Source organism: Myotis lucifugus, unplaced genomic scaffold, assembly GCF_000147115.1.
Source record: "Myotis lucifugus unplaced genomic scaffold, Myoluc2.0 scaffold_26, whole genome shotgun sequence".
Taxonomy (NCBI): domain Eukaryota; kingdom Metazoa; phylum Chordata; class Mammalia; order Chiroptera; family Vespertilionidae; genus Myotis; species Myotis lucifugus.
Window position 1 is genome coordinate 4,271,021 of NW_005871074.1, and position 18,847 is coordinate 4,289,867.

The 18,847-nt window shown below is 40.2% G+C and overlaps 1 protein-coding gene across 15 annotated transcripts in view; it reads left to right on the forward strand.

Moving 5' to 3' along the window:
* Positions 1 to 17,793, forward strand: part of NRG1 (neuregulin 1) — a 202,802-nt gene extending 185,009 nt beyond the window's left edge. For 5 of the 15 annotated variants that reach the window (XM_006086196.3, XM_023751854.1, XM_023751855.1 and 2 more), the window contains 5 exons: positions 1,912 to 2,014; positions 3,600 to 3,726; positions 6,003 to 6,133; positions 6,944 to 7,150; positions 9,823 to 13,946. In XM_006086196.3, coding sequence (XP_006086258.1) covers positions 1,912 to 2,014; positions 3,600 to 3,726; positions 6,003 to 6,133; positions 6,944 to 7,150; positions 9,823 to 10,474 — 1,220 coding nt within the window. In that variant the 3' untranslated portion in view covers positions 10,475 to 13,946. Of the gene's footprint in view, positions 1 to 1,911; positions 2,015 to 3,599; positions 3,727 to 6,002; positions 6,134 to 6,943; positions 7,195 to 9,293; positions 9,436 to 9,822 lie in introns of all 15 variants that reach the window. The other 10 variants (XM_023751859.1, XM_023751862.1, XM_023751861.1 and 7 more) reach the window with 6 other exon arrangements.
* The last annotated feature ends 1,054 nt before the right edge of the window (positions 17,794 to 18,847 follow it).

Sequence of the window (18,847 nt, forward strand, 5' to 3'; positions counted from 1 at the left end):
TTTTGAGGAAACTCCATACTGTCTGCATAGTGGCTGCACCAGTCTACATTCCCACCAGCAGTGCACAAGTGTCCTTTTTCTCCACATCCTCTCCAGCACTTGTTGTTGTTGATTTGTTGATGATAGACCATTCTGACAGGTGTGAGATGGTACCTCATTGTTGTTTTGATTTGCATTTCTCGGATGATTAGTGACTTTGAGCATGTTTTCATATGTCTCTTGGCTTTCTGAATGTCATCTTTCGAAAGGTGTCTATCTAGCACCCTATACCATATCCCCCAGATCTGGACCAGCTCGTTAATCAGAAAACCAAGCACAGCTGACTATGCTTGTTACGCACCGGTTCAGTTCTCTTTCTCAGTGACCTGCAAACTAACTTCCAATAAGTGTAATTAGTCTGGTTGGAAGTTCAGTTCCTAAGGCAGTGGTTCTCAACCTTCCTGATGCCACGACCCTTTAACACTTGGAGTGCGGGAAACGAGTTAAGTCGGCTCGTGTGAATTGCGAGTACTCCGCGGCACCCTATATAGTATCCCCCAGATCTTGACCAGCTTGTTAATCAGAAAACCAAGCACAGCTGACCCTGCTTGTTACTGCGTATTACCAAATATTTGTTTGTAATCCACCCTTTTGGTGGATGGAACAAAACCAAAAGACAGAGCCATCTTATATTTTGGCGGGAAATTCACCCGCACTCCAAGTGTTTTAATATAGTTCCTCATGTTGTGGTGACCCCCAATTTAAGCATAGTGACTAATCACAAAAACAACATGTAATTATATATGTGTTTTCCGATGGTCTTAGGAGACCCCTGTGAAAGGGTCGTTCGACCCCCAAAGGGGTCGCGACCCACAGGTTGAGAACCGCTGTCTAAGGGATCAGGTTCACCATTAAGTCAGCCAACCTTGTTAAGAACCTGATCTACCATAGAATCAATCAAGTTGTCCACCCCCAAAAAACTAATTTGCAAATAGAAAGACTTTCATGCATAAGAGACTGGTTGCATTTGGGGTACAATAGTACCTTTACTTCAAAATTCTAACTCATACCTCCTTAGTGTAATCTACATTAGCTAATTTGCCATGTTGGTCAATGCAGGAATGTATAATCTATTCCAAATTACATATTATTTGTGCTAGTTATTCCTTTATACAGATAGAGGAGGAGTCTAAGTGCAATTGGTGACGTAATAATAATTGTCCTCCAAAGAACAAGTCTTCACCTTGGCCCAGGACTGTCTTAGCCACCAGATTGGATTTTCTCTGATATAGTGTCTTGCTACTCCACATCCTGTGGCTTATGTTCACATTTTACTGTGAAATCATAGGGGTCCTGCCCTGATTTGGTTGCTCACTACAAGCCAAGCTCATGTTCGCAAATGTCTTTGAGTTTATTTCATTAAGTTATAAATGGTTCTTTGTAAAGACCACTGGAATATACAATAGCTGGGAAATCAAAAGAGACGGGGGGTGGAGAGAGAAAGGAAGAGAGGAGGGTCCCAGTGGTGCCAAACCCAGCTCCTTTTATTGGCGTTGATTCCTGTTGTCTTTGCAAGAGATGTTTGCAAGAGATTATTTTTTAAAATAAAAGTACAGTTTTAACCAAATAGTTATCTTATAATCAATGTTTATGATTTGCTAGTTTAATTCATATGTATCAATAGCTTATAATTAAAGTAATATTATGGCATACTGTTTTTTATTGTAAATGGCCCCATCTGGCTTTGTCATTTATACTCACTACATAGAGCAGTGTTATGCTGTACCTTAAGTATGTCTGCAACAGTAATGAATTGTCACATGTTTATTTCTTGTGACCATGGATAGTGCCATGTAGCATGCCAACTGTTCAATTGTAAGTCCAGGCAAGGGTCAGGGGCCTTTGGTGACGTCTGCTCTCGTCCCTTTCCAGAAGCAGAGGAGCTCTACCAGAAGAGGGTGCTGACCATCACTGGCATCTGCATCGCCCTGCTAGTGGTCGGCATCATGTGTGTGGTGGCCTACTGCAAAACCAAGTAATCCTTCCTCCCCGCGCTGCTCCCTCCTGACAGAAACCCATCTCCACAGCCCTGTCTTGGGGAAAAAAGTGGGGGGAGAGGAGCCCCAGGAGGACTTTTCCCCTTAGTTTTTCTTCTGAATCATCCATTTGAGCACCTTTCCTAATCACATAATTAGAAAGCACTGCCTATTGGTGTGAAAATGCTGAGGAGACTTCTGATGAGTAACCACAGCCCCCTGACCAGAGAAAGGGTTGGACGGGCAGACCTGTATGGGGCCCACACGTGTGCATGTGTGTGCGCGTGTTGATGTGAGAGGAGGGTGGCGGGTGCAAGAAGTGCACTTGTCAAACACTGCTGGGGACACGTCCAGTTGGCAATTACCATTAGAAGATAAAGGAAACGCTTGGTGGCATTTGAGATGCCGTTTTCTGAGCATTATCCTGATTATTTTTTTAATTCCATCCAATGAAGTTTCCAGCTCAGATGCTCATGAGTGTGAGATGTCCAAAAGGAATCTTCTGAGAGGAAAGTCAAGGGAAACTTGCTTGGAAAGAACAAAAGGGAAAACATTAAAACAGATTTGTGTTCACTATTTTTGATCCTTTAAACTGGGTCCATATTAACAAATGTAATCACTTTGTGACACAAATTCCCTCCACTTTCTGACGTATGACCTCCACTTCAAGTCTAAACAAATATTAACAGTTTTGTTTTGTTGCTTCATCACATAAATTTTCTTGCCAAAGCGAGTCATGGGGATACTATTATGATCTGAATGTTGTGTTGAGGAATGAAGACAGTGCTTTTAGTCCATAAAATCCAGGGCATAGATGGAGTTTTCCTACAACCCCAGAACTGGGTGCCAGATTGAGTAAGCGACAGAGATAAGCCTTCATGGAGTCACCTTAAGAGTTATTTATTAATTAATTAATTTATTTTAAATCTTTATTGTTGAAAGTATTACATAGGTCCTTCTTTTTCCCCCCTTAACCTGTTCCCTTAAGAGTCTTTGTAGATATTTTAATACCTAGTTATAAAAAAAAAGTTGCCAAAGTACGATCTTGTTACAATTGTGCCCAAATCTACAGACCAAATATGCACGTTTTCACTCATGTACAGTACTATGCATGCACACACACCATGGATCACGTGCAGATTCAAAACTAACTGCGTTTTCTAAAGGCCAACAGGCAAAATTATAAATGAAATCAGCTCTATCAATTGCACAGCGCAAGTTGTTACCTAAGACAAATGACCACCTGTAAGACTTAGGCCCAGATGGGTGGATTAGCGACGATGGGGTTTCAGCCAAATATCAAGCCGACTTACCCCATCTTCTCCTCTGTCTGTCTTCTCTCTCAGCAGTCCAGTTTCATTTCTGTAAGAAGCCCATTCGGCTTCTTACACCTATTGGTTAAGAGGATGTGTGTGATTCCGCAGCTGCCCACAGGCAGATTCTAAGATGAAATGGCACACCCTCCCTCCCCCCTCCCTCACCACCAAGCCACTGCCCGGGTTATGTGTTGGTGAAATAAGGAATTGACTGAAATAAGAAATGTAAGCAATAGAAAAAAGTAAATGCTCCCTTTTCCACACGCAGGAAACAGCGGAAAAAGCTTCACGACCGGCTTCGGCAGAGTCTTCGGTCCGAGCGCAACAACATGGTCAACATCGCCAACGGGCCTCACCACCCCAACCCGCCCCCCGAGAACGTGCAGCTGGTGAATGTATGTTGACTCTGGCAGTGGAGACGCTGAGCATCTCCCCTCTGTCCAGGCACCTTGCAGTTTATTTTCTAAAGCTCTTAGCTGCTGCCATTAATCTCCACGGCTTCCAGGAATCCAAGGTTTTGCCAGGAGAAAATAATGGGGACATTTTTTAAAGTGGATTTGGTTACTGTAAAACCAGCACATTTCCTCCCCTAAAGTGTTCATTAAGGGGTTGGAATAATAATGTTGGGTTTGTCCTGCGGGGAGGCTGTAGCTGGAAGAAAGAAAAGAAAAACACAAAGGAAAATTAGAAAATGAATGATACAAGAATCAGAAGGAAATGTTTTATTTTTCTAATTTGGAAATGAAGGCTGCTCCAGCCTCTCACTGATTAGTACTGAGAACGGAGCTGAGGGCTTTAGAGTGAATTTATTGGAGGCATCACCGTGCCTGATGATTTGTGGATTCTGATTTACAAAGGAAGAAATTAGGGCAGGAAAGGTCAAGTGACTTATCAAACTTGCTTCTCAGCAAAACTGGAGGAACATTTGCTTTCCTATTCCCTGACTCTGTCTACGTGATGCCACACCCTCCTGATGAAACCTACCCTTCACCACTCAAGCCCTTTGTTTAAAATTTACCAGGCTTTGAAATATAACTGAGTCAGAGAATATTAGATTCCGCAAAGTCTTTCGATATCACCTTCAAATCTTCCTTTTATTTTTTTACAGAGAAGGGCCAGAGCTGGACTCAGTTTCCCTGGCTTTTGAAGTGTTGCTCTTTCTATTCCTATTCCACCATCATTCTTCCTGTTTTTGTCATTTCTCTCTGATTTTTTACTTTTTATAAGCAAAGCTTGAAGATTGTATTGCACTACCATTTTCTATTCTATAGAAAAAGGTATATTTTGTGTGGAGCAAATATATCATGGACCCAAGTTCAGAGTGGGTGGTTTCTAAACCACCAGTAAGTCTTGTAGCAGAGACCTACGGGAGACTGGTAGAGTCAGGTGCAAATACATTGGCATGCTTTGCTGCTTCCACCCCCATCAGTGCTCATTAGAATGTTCTGCATGGTCGATCAATGCACTCACTACAGACACACCTATACGCTGTCACTAAAAAAGTTACAAGATGTAGGAAGCAGAATGACTGCCTGGATTCCATTCATGGCTCACACAGTGTGACTTCAGGCTTTAACCTTCCTAAACCCTATTTGTTCATCATGAAAACAGGCCTAAAAATAATACTTACTTCAGAATGTTCTTGCTAGCATTAAATAAGAGAACCTACATAAAACAGCCCGGTGGCATTTAATGAGTGTTGAATAAGTGTTAAATGTTATTTTCATTAGATACACTGAGCTTACACTGCCTTCCAGGAGCAAGAGTGAAATGGTACCCAGACTGGACGTAGCTCATTATGTGTGACGCCACCATCTTTTCCTTAGAGCCAGCTAGCCGCACGTCCCAGGGATTCCACATGGAATAACCTTTCCTCCAAGAGAACCAGTTAGAATTTCAAGCATGATTCAAGTTGCATTTTTGGGGGTTTCCATGAATATATGAGGTTATTTTAGCGCTCACCGCCCATCAGATTACAAAGCCCTATTTCATCTGAGGGTATTCTTTTCTTTGCCTCATCCTCTATTTAACTTAATTTGGTGTAAATACAAATAGCATTTAAGACAACTTCAGAATGTGCCTCTCCCGCTGAGAAGACAGTAAATAGCTACTGTGATTTGATGATGAAAATGAAATAGAATGTACTTGCACTGCATTTGGACATGTGCTTTCTCAGATGTGTGACCTTAACAACTTCTGTACATCCTTCCCATCTCTCAGTAGCCTCACTACTCTTACTACTGACAATTTAAAAATTCCAGTGGTATCATTTGGGCAACGTGGACACTAGGAAATTGTAAAACAGTGGTAGATCCAAAATATAGAGACTTTAAACAAATTCTTCTTTCACTTGTAACAACCATGACAAAAAATGAATATTGGACAAATATTTTTACTGAATTCTAGTCATGTTATCAACTAGAAACAAACTAAAAAAATGGATAATGAGCAGTTATGACTGTAGGACCTCTATTGTGCACATGTCCAAAGAGTAACTTATTAACTCCACTCACTGAATCTAAAGGCCACAGTAACCAGAATAGGATTTTCTATCTGGACATTGAAGAAAAGAAATTTATTATGAAGAAATACTAGAACAGATTTTTGTGTGTGACAGTGCTAATGTTTTGACTTACATGAATCTTCAAGTTGTGTCTCTTTGTTTATCCAGCAATACGTATCTAAAAATGTCATCTCTAGTGAGCATATTGTTGAAAGAGAAGTGGAGACATCTTTTTCCACCAGTCACTATACCTCGACAACTCATCATTCCACTACTGTCACCCAGACTCCGAGTCACAGGTATGAGAAAAAAACAATTGTATGGTTCCTCCGGGAATTAATTTTTGTAAATTTCCTTGTGCTGTCATTGCCTAAGAAAGGCACAGGACACATGTATGGGGCAGTGAAGTATAGTTAAGTGTATGGTGTGGGACAAAAACAGACTTTGGACATCAACTGGCTCTCTGCCATTTAATTGCTGTTTAAATTTGAGCCTTAATTTTTTTCATCATCAAACAAGGGGAAATGATACCTACCTCAAGAGTTGTTCCCTATTTTAGAGATTGTCTTTACTCTTGCCCAACCACTCACTGAATTGCTATACTGGGAAAACTCTGTCTTAGATGCTACATAATACTTAGAAGTTGACTTCTCCCATTGATTGAATTGCCCTGGGAAATACACATGAGAAATCGATTAAATAGGTGAACCCTAAATTAGCAAATGCTCTGGTGACCAATATCTGAGTGCAACACTAGTGCAACCAAAGGCAACACTAGACTTCCAAATGTAGCTCACTTGGGCAAGTGTTTCCTTAACCTAAGCTGTCCAGATCAGAATGATTATAAGAACACTTAGCACTTAGTGATATTTGATAAATGTGTTGAATGAGTGAACAAATGAATAACCTGTGTCTTTACAAAACCAATCTAAATCAAAATCCTTTCTATAGCAAGTGTCTTTATAACAATTCCATTCTGAGACAAGTTATGTTATAGTGAACTACTGATGCATGGATAATTTGAAATATTTGTCTGGTCATTCTCTTCATTTCCATTTTTGCACATAATTTTCTAAAAAATATCTTTGCCTTTCACATTTCCCCTCTAGCTGGAGCAACGGACACACCGAAAGCATCATTTCTGAAAGCCACTCTGTAATCATGATGTCATCAGTAGAAAACAGTAGGCACAGCAGCCCAACTGGGGGCCCAAGAGGACGTCTTAATGGCCTGGGAGGCCCTCGTGAATGTAACAGCTTCCTCAGGCATGCCAGAGAAACCCCTGACTCCTACCGAGACTCTCCTCACAGCGAAAGGTAAAACTGAAGGGCAAAGCTACTGCAGAGGAGAAAGAGCCCCAGTAAGCGAATCCCCATGAGCACCTGCGGTCTCACCTAAGGAAATCTACTCTAATGAGAATAAGGGGCAGCAGTTGCCTGTTCTAGGAGTGCTCCTAGTTGATGAAGTCATCTTTCTGTTTGACTGAACTCATTTCTTCTGAGCTTCTCACCTCGTCCCAGTGGCCAACAGGCAACAGACTCTTAACGAGCTGGAATGATTTGATGTGGAAGGTGCAGCCAACTTGGAGTTCCTAGGTCCGGCCTTAGGCTCAGCCCCACTCGGGATCTGTTTCCTCAGTTGTCACTTTAGAGAGATGGCACCAGTGATTGATAAGGACCCTTCTAGAATTCCAATTTGCCAGTTATCCAAACTCTGGTCGAACTGACCTCGTGTTCTCACGTGCTAACTCGTCTTACCTTCCAGCCTCAGTTAAATCAAATCAAGGGCTATGTCACTGCTGACTCTCATGGGGAACAACTGCTTGCGTTCCACCATAGATTATCCCTTTTATGAAATTCCAAGAAGGGATGAATAAATAAATCTTTTATATGCTGCGTCTGACAGTCTTCACAGGTGGTTTTCAAAGTAGATATTGCCTCTCATATGGCCCTTTATTCCAGAATGTTTTGGCTTTTTTTCTGGGGGTATTGGATTGGGTTGGAGAATTATAGAAAAGGTAAAATAAAGAACAGAGGAAAGTAAACTGAAAGAGATGCTTTATAGGAATACTAAATTTATAGATTCTCTATCCATTTTCACCTAAACTGGGAGAGAGTTATACCCAACCAGCATTTCTAGCCTACCAGTAAGCTGTCACTTGTTTGTTTTCAAATCCAGAGGGGTTTTGTCTGCTTGTTTACTGTATCATCTCAGTCTAATCTTTGACCATTTGTTCAAAGCTTTACATAATGTCAAATATGTATTTGGTATTTACATGGGTGGAAATAGTTTGGTAGACTCTTTCCACTCTTTGCTTGGGAAGTACTTAAAACAAAGATGACCAGTTTGGGGGCTTATAGGTCATATAGAACTTGCTAATCATTTCTCGAATGGCCTTTCTATGAAATATCCCAAAATGGTATTTCAAAGCTTTATGGAATTAAAGATTGCTCTGTTCATGGATGAAAAATAAGGCATTGTCCAAAACTGGTTTAAAACATTACTCTTAGATATACATATAATTATACATTTATGTATTTAAAAAGTCTATCTATTCTGTTTTAGTCTTTTTTGAAACCTGAAAAGAGTTTAGGGATCAATTCTTTCTTACTACATGTGACATTTATCTTTAAAGAATGACATTTCCCGACTGTGGTAGACTTCCTTGAATATCCCAGATAGTCTCTAGGATCATGAAAAGATAAATCATTTTTATGTGTTTGGTTAAATTTGGATTAGCATTTCTCAGAGAGCTAAAGTTAAGTACACATAAAGCAAAAAGTCTGAAGATTCGGGCACCAAGTAGTTCAACCTCTAGACACTCTCCCATTTTAGACACAGCGAGATCTCACATTCATATAAGTCTGAATCATGGCTGAAAGCAGGAAGGTTAATAGGTTCCTGTTAGCTAATGTTCAGATGGTGCTGTCCTGAGTCATCACAGGTCGTGTCAAATTAGACTCTGAGAACACCAATGTGAAAAAAAGAGTCATCTAGTGCTATGCATTGGTAACATTTTTATCAAAAGCTGAGAAATGTGACTGTCAATAAGCCACATGTCTTCTCCAGTGCCAAGTCAGGTCTTCTTATTCCCGGGGGGATAAAGCATGATATGGTAAAAACATTGCACTCAATGTCTTGACAAGAAGATTCAATGAGCATTATCAGCTATAACATGACGTAAGGTAATGGTACAGCAGGCGTTGAGCAGTCACAAAGATAAGCCAAAGACTGATGCAGCTCTAAGTTTTGGAAGAAAGGTAGACCAGGGATTGAATATTCTGTGAAGCCAATGTAAGGTTCTCTCAGGCTTACCTTTGGATGTCTTGGTCACTGGGATGGATAGTTGCAAATTGAATGTTAAGAAGTAGCATTTCATGGAAAAATTTAAAGCACACAAATATGTTACACTGTTATCAGGAATAAATCTAAGTCACTATGCTCTTTTTTTTTCATAAGACATAACCTTATAGCTGAGCTAAGGAGAAACAAGGCACACAGATCCAAATGCATGCAGATCCAGCTCTCAGCAACTCATCTTAGATCTTCCTCCATTCCCCATTTGGGCTTCATTCTCTAAGACCCCTTGGCCTTTAGGAAGGTATAGTATTTAAGTAATACTTCTTTCCCTTACAAATCCCTCAGCCTTGGTCCTTACAAACTAACAGGTTCCCAGGACCTCGTGCCCTCTAATCTTGACTCATGCTTTTATTTACAATCATGATGAGATTGGAAATCCTTAAAGCTTTGATGAGCTAGGCCATGTAGCTGATCTATGCATGTACTCCTGTAAGGAAACTCTTGGCTACATAACTTGAGATCCCAAGGGTACTGAATGTCCTAGTGTAAAAATCCAAGAAGTATACGATGAACAGAAATTCTTTGTTCTCTGATTATATAATATCGTGAACTCTGTCCCCTTCCCCTCCCTACTCTATGACTCCTCTTATTCCACCACACTTATGCGGGGTATTCTGTGCTCACACAGGTATGTGTCAGCAATGACCACCCCGGCTCGTATGTCACCTGTAGATTTCCACACGCCAAGCTCCCCCAAATCGCCCCCTTCGGAAATGTCTGCACCTGTGTCCAGCACGACGGTGTCCATGCCCTCTATGGCAGTCAGCCCCTTTGTGGAAGAAGAGAGACCTCTGCTTCTGGTGACACCACCACGGCTGCGGGAGAAGTATGACCACCACCCTCAGCAATTCAACTCCTTCCACCACAACCCCGCGCATGAGAGCAGCAGCCTGCCCCCTAGCCCCTTGAGGATAGTGGAGGATGAGGAGTATGAAACCACCCAGGAGTACGAGCCAGCTCAAGAGCCTGTTAAGAAACTCACCAACAGCCGGCGGGCCAAAAGAACCAAGCCCAATGGCCACATTGCCAACAGGTTGGAAATGGACAGCAACACAAGCGCTGAGAGCAGTAACTCAGAGAGTGAAACAGAAGATGAAAGAGTAGGTGAAGCCACCCCTTTTCTGGGCATACAGAACCCCCTGGCAGCCAGTCTCGAGGCAGCACCTGCCTTCCGCCTGGCCGAGAGCAGGACTAACCCAGCAGGCCGCTTCTCGACACAGGAGGATCTGCAGGCCAGGCTGTCTAGTGTAATTGCTAACCAAGACCCTATCGCTGTATAAAAACCTAAATAAACACATAGATACACCTGTAAAACTTTATTTTATATAATAAAGTATTCCACCTTAAATTAAACAATTTATTTTATTTTAGCAGTTCTGCAAATAGAAAACAGGAAAAAAAACTTTTATAAATTAAATATATGTATGTAAAAATGTGTTATGTGCCATATGTAGCAATTTTTTACAGTATTTCCAAACGAGAAAGATATCAATGGTGCCTTTATGTTATGTTATGTCGAGAGCAAGTTTTGTACCGTTACCGTGATTGCTTTTCCACAGTATTTCAGCAAAACCTCCCATATATTCTGTTTTCGCTGGCTTCTTGTGCATTGCATTATGATGTTGACTGGATGTATGATTTGCAAGACTTGCAACTGTTCCTCCGTTTGCTTAAAGTAGCACCCAATCAGTACGTCTTGTAATGGCACATCCATCCAAATACTCTTCTCTTCTGTACGAAGTTTTCTTTTGCTTTCAGTCTATGAAATGAGTCGTGTCTATTCTGCCAGCCAAAGGTTTGCTTCACTGGGCTCTGAGATAATAGTAGATCCAACAGCATGCTACTATTAATTACAGCAGGAAACTGCATTAAGTAATGTTAAATATTAGGAAGAAAGTAATATTGTGATTTTTTAAAAAAAAACTATATTATTCATCAGAAGACAGCTTGCTGTCACTAAGAGGAGCTATCACTTATTTTATTTCAATTTATTTTTCTTGACAAAAAAGCAACAGTTTGGAGGGTAGCAGAGAAAATGGGTTCTGGCTTGCTATTAGGGTAAGACCAACACCTTATCAGAGGACTCAATGTCACTTTCTCTCTGGGGGAATGACACAACAGCACATCTAGTTGAAGATCAAACCAGGGCTGGACAAGGTGTAATCATTCCTGACTTGCATTTTTCACTGATTTTGGAGCTAGTGATTGGTTCTGTCTTCTTGGCTTGAAACAGACATGCTATGGCACAAACACCCCAGCTCCAACAGCACACTCAGCACTTGTCTGAAATACCTAGAGTGAAACGTGCCTGCTGTGCCTAGTGGTGACTGGTAATCATAGTGTCCAGAGGAGGGATTGATAGAAGACACAGGTGGAGGGCAGCTGTGTGGCATGGGTTGCAATTTTAAACAGTTTTGTTGACCACTCCTTTCTCCTCATTAGTTTTCTCTTGCTTTTCAATGTCGCCTTGATTAGGTCATGACTATGCATGAACATTTTTGTCAGGAATGGCCAACATGCATGTGATTTGTGACTAGTAAGAACCTTCTGAGAGTGATGCTTCATCAGGCAACGTCAATAGTGTTGGAAAGACTGCACCTTTCCCTGCAGAAACACGACCCCCTCCTGTGTACTGACCTCTTGATTCCCAGCCTGTATCACCCATTTCCTCCTTTGTTTTTGCTTTACTCTCACAGAACAGGACTAAGATGGGTCTAAACTTTGCATGTTCTCTTGGGATTGTAAATCCAAGGAAGGCCTATAGGTATCAACATTTGAAAGAACTGCTAATTCAGGAAAATAATAGCTTTTTGTAAAAATTGCAGGCCCCCATTTTATGATCTGCCTGATACCTGCCGAATCTGGCTGGAGCTTTACTGAGGTTCCAAGTAGACTCCTGGGAGCCATGTGACAAAATGGGAAACAGGTTAGCAAGGGGTCCAAAATACCAGGCATGAAGTCAATGAGAGTAACTGCTGCTTGTTGGCAGGTGAACTGAACCTATTTCTTCACCAAATTTCTATGTTAAAGGTAAAGGGGAGAAGATACATGCAAGTAGGTCTTAGAAGAAGAATGCAGGCTGGGCATGAGTCATGTCATTGAGCTCCTACATGTTTCTACAATCCACAGAGATGCCTGATTGATTGCAGGTCTTTGAAGTTACTCTGAGTATTTGATATCCCAAGCTGCCCTTCACTGTTCACATACCACTTCCTCTGTGCCCGGCAGTGCCCTCATCAGCTTGTTAATCCACACGGAGGGGCCCCTGTCAGGCGGCACAAGTTGCACTGATTGCCCAGGTCTGTAGACATGAGTAAGCTCACGGCAGGAGGAAGAAGACAGTCAACCCAAAGAGGTTCTATAAGTTATTCTAATATTGCCTTTGAGTCAGTCTTGGACTACTTCAATAAAAAATTCCTATCACAAATTAAAACTACAACTTTTGTTTCTAATTCTACAGACTTAGGAGTATTCACATGTCTCATTCTGAATAATTTCAAGAATAAATAAAATATCGAGAGCAATGAACAACATGAAAATTGTTGTAAATTTTCAGGTTACAAAAATATATGAAAACTTAGGATAAGAGGAAAGTTTCTTTCCAATTTGATTCTAGTCACTCACAGAGGGGGCGTTATTCGGGACAGCATTCCCTGTAAAACAAGAGCTTCCCTTGATAAGAAAGGCCAGCTGACTCCTCAGGGCTACCTGCTGCGGCCACCGGATTTGTGTTCACAGGGATATCTCTATGATGTTTAACTGCCACGTGGCTCTCAACCACCCACCCTGTTTATAAACTCAGGCAGTGCTGTGGCCATTCAAAGGAGGGTGAACCTATGTTCCCAGCAGATGAAAAGCTTCTGTGGGTTTTTGGGTAATTGCCCAGAAGTTCCACAGCCACTCTGCCCCCTGGAAATCATATCCTACTGAGGGGTATGCAGTGGAACATAGTATATGCAAACTTCTTTTTCTCACTCGAGATTCCTTTACTATCCTACTCTCCCTTCTTGCCTGTTATGACTTTTTTCCAAGAGTACCTGGACAGCCTCATGCTTTCTACAAACTAACACTCTACCAGGGTGTATGTGAATGTGTTTCAGACACCAACATGCTGTATCTTCCTTGTTTAAGTGTGACTGTCTTGATACAGGTGGAGTTTATCCAGGGTAACTTGCTCAGTAATTATTCCTATTTTTTTTCTGGCCTAGAGTTAAAAGGGGCACAGCTCACATTGGTGAAAATAAGGAAGGCTAGTTTTATTATTTAGCACTGGCTGCGTTCCACCAGCCACAGAGATGCGATTTCTATCTACAAAGGCCCATGAAACACTGCAGAGAAATGCAGACAAAGGGAAATGGCCACATATCACAAGTTCTATTATATATTCTTTTGTAAATACACCATGTACATTACTTAGATGTTTTCCTAAATCATTTACTGTCTTTATGAGTTAATGTCAGAATTTTACTCTCTCAACTTACTGTGTAACATTGTAAATAACATAATGTCCTTTATTATTTATATTTAAGCATCTAACATAGAGTTGTTTTCATATAAGTTTAAGGTAAATGTCAAAAATATATGTTTTTTGTTTTTCTTCACTTTAAAATTATGTATCTTTTTCTTTTTTTTAAAGAATAATTTATTGTTCAGGAGAAAGAATGTATATGTAATTGAAACTATTTGAAGAATGCACATTTGAAAGCCGTGGGGGTACTGATAAACTAAAGAATTCCTTATCCAAAATACTAAGCAATAAGTAATTGTGATTTATTTAAAGTTTTGTTCATTTTCCATGAACGAAATACTGCAATAAAAATGCCACTCTGTGGAGACCTGGGAGTGTTGCTCAGCAGACTAACGTTTCAGTCTGTTAGACCAGCACCTTTCGTGTTCCTGCGACAGATGTGCTAATATAGGAATGTGTTCCATGGACCCCACATCATCTTGTCTGTGCTTTGCTTTGGCCTCACTGTCTATTCTGAGTCATCTGCTGCCTATTGATTCTTCTTGCCACTGTATTCCTTGTTTAAGGGGCCACACCCAAGCAATATGATGTCTCTCCCCACCCCCCTCTCCATACACACAATAACATGTCAGAGAGGACATTCTAGGCATGATCACTGGGTCTTGGTTGTTAACATGTTCTGTAGTAACAGCAAGAAACTTCTTCAGACCAATGGAAATGTCAACATGGCAACCCATGCAGTCATGAGAGGAAAACTTGTCATTATCATTCAAATAGTCTGATGGCCACCATGGCCTCAACGCAGCCAGTCAGAACTTTGCCATGCTAAGCTTCCTATCGTTTCAGTCAATTTATTTTACAACAGGCTCTTAATTTAATGATTCACTGTTTTAAGAGGAGATAAGGCTAAATTGGGCTCATTCCCCTTGTTCTATCAATAAATTAAACTCAATGTCCATCTTACTGCTCAGGGAAGGGCGTATGCATGAGAAATGTCCCACATCCTAAAACTCACAGAAATGAGGATATTACTTTTCTTACTGAAATTAGCCTAAACAAAAGCCATATTTTAACAAATAGTTATTTGCATGGGTGGTACTTTTTATATATTTCAAGCATTTTACTCAGTATTCCAAACAGGGTAAGGGCGAGGAGAGGTCAGCAATCCTTTGGGGTACACAGTGGTCCCCTTTGAAGTTTGATGATACCTGAGGCTTCCCATCAACATCACTTCCATATATGCACATGATTCCTGTTACCTACCAACAGTTTCACTAGTGTCCTCTCCAAAACAGTCTGGATGTCTAGAAGAGTCAGAGTGATCTTTATGCTAGTTTTACTATTTACATTACTAAATTTTCAAAACTATTCAGAAACCTCACATTTGTGTCAACTGTGATTTACATGCACACACACACACACACAAATGCTGAACACACACTAACCCAAAGCCACCACATTCTTTCACCTATTCAATTAAGAAAATCAAGGATTGAGCAGAATTTAAAAATTAAAGATGAAGACATTTTCCTATGTCTTCAAATTTAAGCCGAGGCTTTGACCATCTCCCAGATTGAAAACTACAAGCTGTCTTAGTGATTTCTGTTAAAATTGGGTACCTAAGCTATATTTGAGGAAGATGCATGTGTGGTGGAGGGAGGTATGGAGAGAGTGAAGATATACATATAGCCAAATTAAATATCTGGATAATTGTTTCTATTCCCCATTCACTTCAAGACTCTTGAATGTCAAACCCAGGCCAGCTCTCCAAACTAGCAAACGATCTATCTTTCCAATGTAGTGTCTTCCCCATCATTTGATTTCTTTGCTCTCTGTCCTGATGATGAATGACAAGAGGACTCGATGTCAAGGATTTGGGGTTAAGAGAGGCAATTCTGAAATCTAGAGATTTAGGATGCTGGAAGGAATGGGCATTGTTTGGTCTCATGTGAATCGGTCTGCACTCCACCTTTGGCCAGCCCTCCCTGAAATGGATAGCATGAAATAAATTTATGAAAACTATTAGTCCAAATGATTAATTTGGTAGGAAATAGAAATACTTTCTGTTTATAAACGACAGAACCATCCTACTGCTACAAAAAGCAGCAATATTTCTAACCTCTCAGGCTGTTGTTGGTCAATTAGCTGGGCCCAATCCTCCATGTTATGCTCCTGTTGACATCCTGACACTGCGGTTGTTGGACCTCTCTGGTGAGCTGTTGGTTTTGCACTTCAGTGAGTTCCAAAATATCATCCATCAGGAAAATAGGAAAGGACTTTGTTACCTGGAGGAAAACCATCATGATCTACCTGATTCTTTTAAGAACAGGGTAGGAGAAGGAGACCAGTAATTCCTAAAGAGGAGACAAAATGTGGCAATGGTTCCACCCAGGATCTTTTTCTAACCCTTCCCCTTCAAACTGACTTATTGAGACAATTTGATGGAGGAAACAATATCCCTTCCCACCCCACAGCATGCTGAAGAGGCTAGAGAATTATTTGTAGATGTAAACATCATTTATAGCTTGTATAGATTTGCTCATAAGCAGACAAATAACCTGTTAAGTATAAGTAACATTTTATCACATTTTATGACTTAAAACATACTTTATCTCCTTTTCATTCGCACTTTTGACCTTCTGGGATATTGATATGATACATGATGAGGACAATTAGGCTCAGGGAAGTAACAATCTTTACTGAAGCTACACACGAGTGAGTTGCAGAGATAATAGTAATATCAAAGTTTTCTGACTACAATTCTTATTTCTACTGACCATACTCCTCCCAACCCTCTGACCCAAGAACAAACAAGTCTTTCATTTTTTATTTTTCATTACATGGACAGTCCATGTTACAACCAAAACCAAGTTCCTATTTGAAAGACAGTGAGCCCCTCTGACTTAGGTTTAGAGATACTCTAGAACCCAATTTGCTTGGCATAGTGGCTCTATGTACCTTTCCCTAAACATAGCTTCCTAAGGAAATGAAGTGTAGCCATGGGAATGAATTCTCAGTTTCAATATGTAGGTAACACCTGCAGCGGAAGGAGTAGCACTTAGCAACTTTGTGAATTTGCACGATTTCCTTCTTCAAGCTTATTTCCTGATCTCTAACATGGCAATTCAACGGACTTCACAAGGCTGGGATGTGGTGACGATAAATTTGAGCACATGTAAGGAAGCCATACAATGTCCACCCCATAGTGATTTTCAAATACTACCTTCCATTTGCTTTTTCCCTTCCAGATTCTTAAGATTTGGAATCTAAGTTTCTCAGTTCCAAATGGCATACTCTACATTGCACACACCGATCAAATAAACATATCATTTCTCCAGTGTAGTAAGCAAATATTTGCAACAAGTAAATTTCCTTTTAATAAGAACTATATGTTGTGCAGCATAATCACTAACCAGCATTAAAGTTGCAGCTCAATAACTTCATGTATTTTATGTTTGCTTCTTGTGTAGCCATACCGTTTTACATGAAGTCTCTAATTTCAGTGTCTTATTCTATTAATGTTTCATTATAATTCACAGAAATTTACTAAAACATAACTCTTTATACAGTTTTCATAATTCCACCTTCAAACTTCACTGCAAATATCTACTAAGATAAACAGACAAAAAGATCCTAAATATATAGGATGCCTATGCACACCATTTGCCTTAGTTTGCACCCAGAATGTTTAGACATATTTCTTTTTCTTAAACTGTAGTCCAAAGGCCCAGCAAAAGGTCTGCCTGCAGAGCAACAACATCAGAGGAGTTAAGTCTCAGATTAATTCCTAAATGTAAGTAACCACTTGGTTTATAGATGTTTCTCAGCCACTCCCATTACCCAACCTAAAGTTCTTAAGGTTCTACTCACTCTTCACTCTATGCATAAAACAGAATTCTTGGGTCCAAAGCAATTAATAATTTATAGATTTAAGTTTGTTTGATTCAATCCTTTAAAACTTCATCCTCCATCAAGGGTGGCAGGTGACTTGGTCTTATGATATATATCACCAGGCTCATGGCATAGACATTGTTAATAGTAAGAGAGTCTCATATAATTGTCCACACAGCATCCTTCATTTAAATAAAAATGTATTGCATTGAAATAAAGTTGTCTTAATGTTTTAAAAAATAAGGAAGTTTTCTTATTTTTTAAAAAATAATGTAGATATAAGCATTATATTTCTTAATTATGAGTTACCATCATGAGTTAAGCTAACACTTGTCTTCTATTCCGTGACTTTCATTAGGTGAATCCTTCTTGCCTGACCTTGAGCCCTTCTCTTGAAGTGAGATACTCAGAGAGACTTCAGGTTAGGGTAATTTTCTAGAGCCCTTCTCGTTTCTCACAGTTGAGCCTAACATGAACTTTTCATCTTCACCATTGGTGTGTACTTTACTAATCAATAAGGTTACAAAACAGAGAACTTCCTCTTGGGTCCTAGAGTCTCACCATGAAGAATAAGGATGATAGGAAATGTCATGTGGGAGAGCCACTTGTTCTGAGCTCCTCAATTGCCAGCAGCCAGGTTCCTTCCAATTGTAAGATGAATCTGACATCATACAAGAATGTCTCCACAAAGACCTCACTCTACCTTTAGGTTTTCTCTTTTTTTGCCAAACAAAGGCCTCCCTAGTAACTCCTTAGTTCATAGCCCTTCTTTGATCCCTTTGATTTCAAAACATCTGAAGTGATAAAGCCATATAACTTCACACTCTGAACATAGTCAGAAACTATGGGATTTAGGATTTAAAGTGATTTTATGAAACTAGAAGTCCTTTTTTATCTGAGGTAGCCCATTTTGAAAACCTGAAGGCAAACCACACAGCACTGTATCTTCTCCATTATCTGCTTGACTAAATTATCTTTCACAATGTGAAAAGATGCTTACTCCACCACACATTTTGAGTTCTGCTTTGTTTGTTTGAGGAGTTAGATCTCTAGTCAGGAATGAGAGGGAAGAACCTTGGATTCTTCCTGCCAAAATGTTAACACCAAGCTATTGAAATGTACAGCTCCAGTTAGAGTCAAAATCATGTCAATTATCAAGCAAAGAAGCAAGTAAGGGAAAATATCCCCTCATCTGGTTAAGAGAGAACATTGACCATACTAGAACCTGAGCAATATTCTAGGTCTCTTCCTCCATATCTAACCAGTGACAACGGTGACTGTACCATGGATATGT